This window comes from Leiobunum rupestre, chromosome 1, assembly GCF_980474605.1.
Source record: "Leiobunum rupestre chromosome 1, qqLeiRupe1.1.hap1, whole genome shotgun sequence".
In the NCBI taxonomy this organism is placed as follows: Eukaryota; Metazoa; Arthropoda; class Arachnida; order Opiliones; family Sclerosomatidae; genus Leiobunum; species Leiobunum rupestre.
The window spans coordinates 797,960-807,269 of NC_143384.1; the positions used below are offsets into that span (position 1 = coordinate 797,960).

General features: G+C 37.6%; 2 protein-coding genes across 2 annotated transcripts; both read left to right on the plus strand.

The window, feature by feature from the left end:
• The first annotated feature begins 5,167 nt into the window (after positions 1–5,167).
• Positions 5,168–7,895, plus strand: LOC149960386 (uncharacterized). The gene is made up of 3 exons (XM_090166958.1): positions 5,168–5,496; positions 7,661–7,778; positions 7,849–7,895. The coding sequence occupies exons 1-3, from the start codon at positions 5,182–5,184 to the stop codon at positions 7,893–7,895; spliced, it is 480 nt and encodes a 159-aa protein (XP_090023084.1). The 5' UTR covers positions 5,168–5,181.
• A 124-nt stretch (positions 7,896–8,019) lies between these two features.
• On the plus strand, positions 8,020–9,012 carry LOC149960387 (uncharacterized). Its single transcript, XM_090156224.1, has 4 exons — positions 8,020–8,078; positions 8,135–8,510; positions 8,677–8,768; positions 8,915–9,012. The coding sequence occupies exons 1-4, from the start codon at positions 8,076–8,078 to the stop codon at positions 8,924–8,926; spliced, it is 483 nt and encodes a 160-aa protein (XP_090012350.1). The 5' UTR covers positions 8,020–8,075; the 3' UTR covers positions 8,927–9,012.
• The last annotated feature ends 298 nt before the right edge of the window (positions 9,013–9,310 follow it).

Consider the following 9,310-nt stretch of genomic DNA (forward strand, 5'->3'; position numbering starts at 1 on the left):
AAGTTGGAGATAAAACGCCCGTACAAACACAACAGACTCAACATCCACAACCATCATAACACAGACATACCACAATCTTTACACCCACAACCAACATAACACGAACTCAACATACACAACCATCAAAACACAAACACAACAAACTTAACACTCACAACCGTCATTACATGAACTCAACATTCACAACCTACGCATAAACATTACAAAAACGTAATACACCAAACCGTCACGACGGTGAGCGAAAAAACACCATCCAAACCGAACCGCAAATGAATCCGTTAACGCTCACCGTCACACGGTGGTTTTGCCAACCCTTCGAGAAACTGCGAACGCAGACATTTCGAGAAACTGCGTACGCAATGATTAACCTTTGCACACAGACAACCAGACACACGGACACACAGACAGACAGACACGGTGATTGTATAACCCCTCCTAGGGGACTTTGTCCCCTTGGAGAGGTAAACAACTTTTGACACAAAAAGAGATAAAACAAAGCTGCTTCCTTAATGCTTTCATTGTCTTCATTCCAATTTCTGATGATGTCAAAAGCACTGTTAGATCTTCCTAGAGTTTTGTTCGCGGACGCGAGCTTTGTTGTTCTTGCGAACAGAGGGTTTGACAAAATAAATATAGGAGTCAGCATAATGAAATTTCTTAGCTCCTCAGCGCTAGTAAAAGAAAACTCAGACAGATTTAATAAAGCAAACTTGAGCCTTAATAACACATTTCTTCAGAACGTTGCATATGTTCATATATCTTTGGCTGTTGTAAACTAATAATAATAATAATAATAATCAGATAGGCTATTACCCAAGGCACCACCTTAGGCCCAAGTCATCTAGCGACTTATAATGCCGTTAAACAGGTGGCCGGGTTACAGTGCGTAGGAGGGTGGTGGCAAGCCCTTCATGCTACGCGAGCCAACAGCTCCCTACACTAACTTATTTGTGTTCGTATTGTTATAAGAAATCTAAAGAATTATCGTAAGGGCACAAATTGTACAAAGGTTCTCGGTAGCGTTAATCATCTGGTTTCAACGTGTCTAACAAATTTGTGTAACCTGCTTTTCATTAGAAGACCAGTATCTAATATCAATCATAAATTCGTTGTGTTTGGGAAGTTTGTATTTTATCATAAAGAAGAGGAGATTAATTTGCTTCTTAAATCACATTCTTGTGGAATAATGTCAAAATTCCTTCAGTTAAAAACATTATTAAAGGAGAAAATTCTTAATTTTTATAATTGTTTCAATGATAACTTTATACTGCACTATTTGAAATTTCGATTTAGCCAAGGTGCACTTTTATAATAAAATTTTGATCTTTACATTTTATTCGGGCTTTTAAGAACTAAAAGCTTATTTATTGATTAACATAAACGGTCGAATGCTAACAATTAAGGGATAGTAATTTATCTGAGAGGGGCGTAACGATTTCAGTGGGCTTTAACCCGAATAACGTTTCTCCTGCTTTTCCCTACGAAACAAAAATATTTATCCGCGAGAAAGTGTTGGAAAACTAACTGCAGTGAAAGAATGAGGCTATAGACAAGCTTTACCTATTTAAATTACTAATTATATTTAAAGTACTTATTTTTGGCTTAACGTCGATATTGAACATTGAAAAGTTTTAAGTGTGGTAGAAAGAATACAAAAGATGATAATTATTTCGAACGATGTTGACGTTCAAGTACACTGCTTCAAAAGTCTTGACCTGTTATAATTTCAAAATTAAAGTTGTTCTAATTCCATTTCCACAAGAGCTAGAAGCGATGTTGTTGGCTAATCAGAAAGATATGATTGAGCCCCACAATATGCACATATCAATTCCTCTATCTATAATTCACCTAAAACCTTCATTTCCGATTTAGTAAACTTCTTTGAAAATGGGTTAATCAATGTTTTTATTGGATTTTCTTAATCTGTAAGGTCGATTTTAATAGAAAATCTGTAACCATAGTTAAAATGTGACAACTGTTTAAAGAATTGGTCGAAACACGCCTTAAACTAGATCCACAAATAAGAGAGTCTAGCATAATTAGTTGTAGGGTCTAAATATGCAAAACGTTAATTACTTAGTTTATTATAACGCATAAATCATAACGTATAAGACCGAATAAATATAAAACGAAAAGTCAAATCTAATGTGGCGTTTTGAACTGGTTAACTCATACTTTCTGGGATAGGAATTTTATCAGAGGAGCTCCGGGAAGAAATTATGGCCATTCCACCGTGTAAGAAAACCTTTTCTTTTAAATTACGAAAAAGTTAATTTTGCGCTCAGTTAAGGTAAAATGGACATTTGCGGTATGGCGAGGTGTTGCAGTGTGTCAGAATTTATAGCCCGGTGTACCTAGTAACCGAGACCATACCACCGGAGGTCTATCAACAAAGTGCCCTGCGACAGCGTCCACCTAGCCCGAACAGGTGACAAATCTAGCATGGGTGGCAGTACCCTACTACTGATGGTCGCACCTTTGACGCAAGCCACTCAACCCAGCAGAAGGTACAGCAGTGGGATTAAGAGTGGATGCTGTAGCAACTCCTGCCGACACCCTACATACGTAGGTAAAGAGTCAAACCCTTTGGAGAAAGCTCCTAAAGGGGAACGACGAGCACACAGCAGCCCAAATGACCCGGCACAGCTGCCACCGGATATCCCGGTGTGACTCCAAAAGGCCGGGAAACTGGACCGACGTGCCCTCATACGGAGGCCCACCGCCCCACAGCAGGCTACCCAATCCACCGAGGTGGTCAGTTTGCACGGACCCTCTCCGTTAGGCTGAGCCGAAGCTCAATATCCAGCCCAAACCTGACCGAAGTCGGAGGTGGAGATAGGACCATTTGATCAGAGCTAACATCTCTCAGTGCGCCACCGCCCGTATGAGTAACAAGAGCCGGACCCCGATCCCCCGGTAAAGCCACCATTCAACGCATTTAGGGCCGGCGAGGTGTTGCAAACCGAAAGTTTCCAAAAGATCGATTCTGCAATTGGTAAGGTGCGAATTTCATTGCCTTATAAAGTGAAGGTTCCCTTCCTCATCGCCATAAAGTCGTCTGCTCCATCGTCTTCTCTACTACTTTCATATTGTTAAGGAAACACGACGAAACAGAGGACATCATAACGTAGAGGAAGTGAGACGTGAAGATGGAATTTAAAACATTATTTGTTTGGAATCAATTTGCTCCATTATGCAACACTACAATTAAATTTTGCTCTACCAAAGTTTCTAAGATCATTTAAATTAATTTTATTTAAGGGGGGTCAACTTTGTAACTACCCTTCACCCAAACCTCACTCATTTCAAAAACTAATTAGTGCATTAGATTCGACTCATTTAAGTCCATCATACAACTTTACAATTAAATTTTAATCTCCAACAGTTCTTGAGATAATTAAATATTAATTAGGGGGGCAACTTCAAACCTTGCCAAAAAAATCTCGGTTATTTCAAAAACCAATAGGTGCATTAGATTTAGTCTCATTTTGCCCCATCATACAAACCTACAATTAAATTTTGCTGTACAAAAGTTTTTAAGATTATTTAACTTTCCTTAATTTTGGGGGCAAACTCTATAACTAGTCCACCCAAATCTCACTCATTTAAAACACTAATTTGTGCATCATACAGCTCTACAATAGATTTCGAGATTATTTAATTTTTGGGGGGGGGGGGGTCAATTTTATAACAAGCGGGGTCCCCCTATCTCACTCATTTCAAAAATCTAATTACTGAATTAGATTCGTCTCATTTGGCCCCATCATACAACACTACAATTAAATATTTTTGTCTACAATTGTTCTTGAGATAATTTAATTTAAACTGGGGGGACCAACTTCATAACTACCCCCCAAATCTCATTTAAAAAACTAATAAGAGCATTAGATTAGTCTAATTTTGCTCCATCAAACAACACTACAATAATATTTTGTTCTACAATAGTTTTGACGCTTCTGTCTTATTTAAATGTCCACTTTCTAACATAAAAAAATAAAACAGTACTAATAGCTATTGTTATGATGAACTTCTTTCGGATGAAGAAGTAGAAAATTATCTTAACAATTTGAACTTAGTTGAAATTGAGGCTAATGCCAGCCAAAAAAAACCTCCTTTATTACCAAAATAAACCTCCTTTGTTATCAAACATAACAAAGTAAGTATTATATTGCTCATTTATTTATGTAACAAAGGTTTTCAATTACTATCACTAGACTTGCACTTTTCATTTGTTAGTGTCAAAAAGTCTAAAGCTCCACCACTAACGGCTCCTAAGCCGAAAACGAAAAAAAGAGTTACAAAAGTTATAAGAAAATGCTTAATTCCAGGTAAGTTGGTATAATTTAAAGTTTTAAGTTAGTAATTGTATTATGTTTATCAATTTTAATAGCGGAGTATGATAGTATTTAACTCCGTTTTAGATAAGGTTAATAAAATAAAATAGGTTTCACACTGTCCGAAATCCCCAATATACTGACAGGATGAAACGAATCTATCTGTCAATTTCTACTTTAACCATGGACAATAGTCAAGAGCCTAATGCCATATTAAGCAACATGTTGACAAATATACCATAGATGGGCACTTTCTGTTCACTCACGTTCTAAAACTCATATTTTTTCACGATAATATCAGATACAGGGGAAGATATATGTTTATCGTCCAAACCATGTGGTACAGTTTTAAATTAATGCCATCAGAGTTTGGTTGCACTATTTGGTTTTCGACAATTTTTTCCTAACATGACCTTCAAGTTGAAATCTTAAAAAGAATGGGATTTATAAGGAGCTTTCTACGGAATCCAATAGGAACAAAAATATTCACGATAGAGTAGAAGTTTCTGCCGTGAACTAATATCTCTTAAACTTGTGAACGACGTTCAAGCCGTGAACATTTCAAATGGATTCAAAGTCTGAAAATACCGTTGTTATCTGTCAAACAAATATTTGCGTAGATAGAAAGATAATAAAATATAGATGACTTTTCATGTGTACTAATATTTTTTCCATAACTAATCACCAAATAAATTCCGCTTAAAAAATAAAACAATTCACGAAATATTCGTTATCGGTTGATAAATTAGTTCCACTTTCTAAAAAATAAATGTCTACAATTTTATTTAAATAAGCGTACGAGTTGGGTAGCGGTTATGTGATAACCTCACATTCGTAGTATTCCTCGATGGAAATAGAAGACGCATTAAATCGCCCTAGTACGAGTACGAGCATGGAAAGCGACAATTCAGTTACCCCACCAGAAGAGATCATAGGCTCCCAAAGTACTGAAAATAAACTTAAATTACTTAAATGCCCATCTTTTGAAGCGAAGTTCAACGTGGGTAAATTTGGGCAACATAATTTAAACGATTATTTTGAATATAATGGCTCGGTCCCAATTGCTCCTAACGTTCCGGGTCCCAATAAAGTTGTAACTTGCAAGCTGTGCCATGAAGAGAAAAAAGGAGATGGAGTAGGAAACTTCGAACGACATTTGCAGGTACGTTAATTTAGAAGTAACATAATAGCTCTACCAAAAGTGACATAATTACCAAAAGTGTGACACTCCTTGTACTTTCTTATGCTAAAGATTTAATAAATGATGAACTCGAGATCGACCACATGAAAGACTATTTATGATTGCCTTTTCTTACTCTTTTTTTAGTGTCTGGTATTATATCGTAGGTAGATGGCGATAGCGTCTCCACAGAACGACTAAAAATCAAAACATACACTAGCTTTGACTAGTGCTACGTAGTTCTTCCGTTCCTCACTACGCCCCGTTATTTCTTCGTTTTATCTCCCCCCCCCCCTCAAGGGATACCCTCCGTTCTCCCTCCCCCCTCAAGGCATACCCTCCGTTTTACCTTCCCAACTTGTGTTTCACTCGTAAGAAATAGGTCCGAATGTTACACTTTTGGTAATTGTCACTTTTGGCTATACGTATGACATAACTCACATTGAACGACATCAGTTAATGTATCCTTGTCGTGAAGTTATTTAGAAATCAGACGTTTCGGAACTGAACACTATCGTTAGTATGTATGTGTCATTTGGTTGTCAAAATTTCGTTACCCGGCACTACCGGTAGCAAGAATTAAAAGATTTGTCAGTCCTTATTCTTTAGCGACCTTTGTGAGAAACAAGGATTCATTTAACGTATTAGCCGTGTATAAAATTTAGTGTCGTACATATGGGTATTATTTTGCATAAGTAAATTTAGTGATTCGTTACCTTTATATTGTTGTTACGCATTCTAAGTTGATTTTACTTTTACAGAAACGACACAAAGATGTATCTCTCTCATTACGCCTCGAGTGCCAGGAAAGTACCCGTGATTTTCTGAAATCTTACTCTATACCCCCAAAGCAAGTTAAAAAGATAGCACTAACATCAGACCAGCAATTATGTTTTAAGCAATGCATGGTAGATTTAGTTGCGGTTGACGGCCTTCCACTTTCTTTCATTGAAGGAAAGACTTTTCGATCTTTCGTCACCATGTTCCTTCCGCAAATTAATCTTCAAAGCCACCGAACAATAACAAGAGATTTTTGTTTTGTTTTGAGATACACACACATCGGTGTCGACCCGAGGCCTTAGACACCAGCACACACACAATAACTGATTAATCAGGGCGAGATATGTGTAACGGCCACGCCAACGGGGGGATACGTGGGGACAGGGGTGGGGACACCCTTGGCGGAAGTATTCCGACCACCCGTTAGGGAATTGGTGGTCGTCCTCACACGGCCATCCACAAACTCTGCTCCCGGACGCCTGGGATTACAGGAGTGAGCCACTACTCCCGGCTATAACAAGAGATTTAAATAACTTCGTTTCTAACGACATTAAACTCAAGCTAAAGGAAATACTGCGTGACGTAGCGTATCTTCACCTTACGCTAGACATTTGGAGTTCGCGGACCAGAGAATCGGTGATAGGGGTAAAGTGTCAATTTCTTAATGACGCATTCCAACTATAACATCACACTCTGGCTTTTACGCCATTCCATGAATCACATACTGGAGAGAACATACTTCTTAAACTTGAGGAAATTCTTGGAAACCTAGGCGTCTCGTCAACCCAGGTAGTAATGTATTAATTTAAAATACCTTCGAGTTTTGGTTGTTATAGCTAGGGGTTGTTTTGGCGTTAATTACTTACTTCCAACCCCCTAGATCTTGATAAAATCATTCACGTTAATACTACCATAAGTAACATAACTAAAATAAGTATGACACTTTCTATTGCTTTAATGTTAATTTTCTAATCGAACCTGTTTTCGACACTGACACTCTCTTGAAGTTGTGACTTGGACTTGCAACTTACCGTCCTTGGTGAATACTTTTCATTAAAAATTTAAGCGAGGAACTTCACCTTTGCTTTGAAGCCCACGTGTGAATCACGCATGCCAAAAAAAATACTTGGGCTCGTTCCGCCAAGAAAAACTTTTTCATTTTATCAGTTAAGCCTAATATTTCGTCGATCTATCGGAAACCAGATATTTCGTCTTAGGCGGAAGTTTAGCGTGTTTTAGACACTAGGCGGCTCTGTGCTGATAAAACATCTTGATTGCTATGAAAATCGGATCCATTGCAAATCACGTTAATTGTCATACTTATTGTATATTATGTTACTTATGATACTACCTAAAATTATTTTAGATTTTCACAGTTTGTGTTGACAACGCAAGCAATATGATAAAGGCGTTTAACATTCAAGCGCTGTATTCTGAACCCTGGGAGGATCAAGTGTCTGATGACGATTCTTATGAACAATTAGGTAATGGTAAACTTATTTCATATCATATTCCGTTATATTAGTTAGTTGAACCGTTAAATCCTTGTTTTAGCGTGGAATGATCAGAGTTGGATTCTAGTCCAGGATACTATTACGTAAGCAAAATGGAACAGGTTAGCCTGCGTAGCTCACACGTTGCAGCTGGTGGTTGTAAATAACCTAAAAAATGACACGGAATCATTATGTTTTATCGGAAGTCGACAATCAAACGGGTTGGATTTAGTTTGCCCGGTACAAACACGATGGAATTCTTTATGCTTCGCAATCGAGCGTTTGCTAATGGTATTATAAAAGTAAACTGGAGTGTGTCAATAGAATTTTGCTATTATATCTTGTAGCCTGGAATGCAGACGGCGATTACGAGGACCATAATGGAAGCAATAAGTTCTAAAGACAGTTCGTTGGCAACCCATGGCGTTACAAATGCTCCTTCTCCCGGAGTGTTCGCTAAAATCAAAGACCTACACAATTTGTTATCTCCGCTTAAAAATGCAACAGAGTGTTTACAAGGAGACGGACCTCAAATTACACTCGTCGTAATGAAACTTTTGGAGGCCTTCGAAACTATCTACAGCAATACAACTACCAAATTTACAACACTAAAAGATAGGATCTTGACAGATATGGAATATCGTTTTAGCTCTCATCTCTCCGATCCATTTTATATAATTCCTGCTATGGTTGACCCAAGGCAGAAATTATTTGTTTTCGAAGGTAATATTTTCATGTCAATATTTATAATTTGGGTACTAGTCCAATTAATTTTGGCTAAATAATTTAAACCGTAATTGTTTATGTTAAAAATAACTTAATTACTCTCACGGAAATTATTTACTGTTCGAATGTCTTTAATAGCTTAATATTACGGTTTTATTTATAGATGACTTTAGTACACCACCTTGGGCAGAAATGTATACTCCATCGAAACAAGACGCAACTGAAATGCTAACAAACTTCGCTTTGGAGTTTTTTGTTGCAAGAACCCAAAGTCAAGCAGCACGAGTAGACGAAGGAGAACCTAAGTTACAAAATTCGTATTTCTCTATTACACAGAAAACGTCAGAGATGGGAACCAGATTCTCTACAAGAAATGAAGCGAGCAAGACGTGCTAGACTAGGAATTAACATAGTCGAAGACTGTTTAATTTACAACGAATATCGAAAACCACAATTAGATAAGATTTTATTAAAATCCTCAAGCGAAATTGATACTTAAATGAAATAATCTGGCTCTTTGGTATCGTCACTCTTTTGAAACCTAAATTAATAACAGAACAAACTGCCTTCAGAAACAAAAATAAAGTTTAAAATGTCTTGGCCACGGAGAGTTGTCAATCGTTAGGATGTAATGATTTATATGGTCATTGCCAGTGGCGTAGCCAGAAATTCGTCAAGTATGTGAATATTAAGAGGGGGTCGAGAAGGGGGAGGATATTTAGTACAGTCAAAGGTAGGCCCAAGGGGGGGTTTGACACGGAACCCCCTGGCTACGCCACTGGCCATTGCCGAGACAA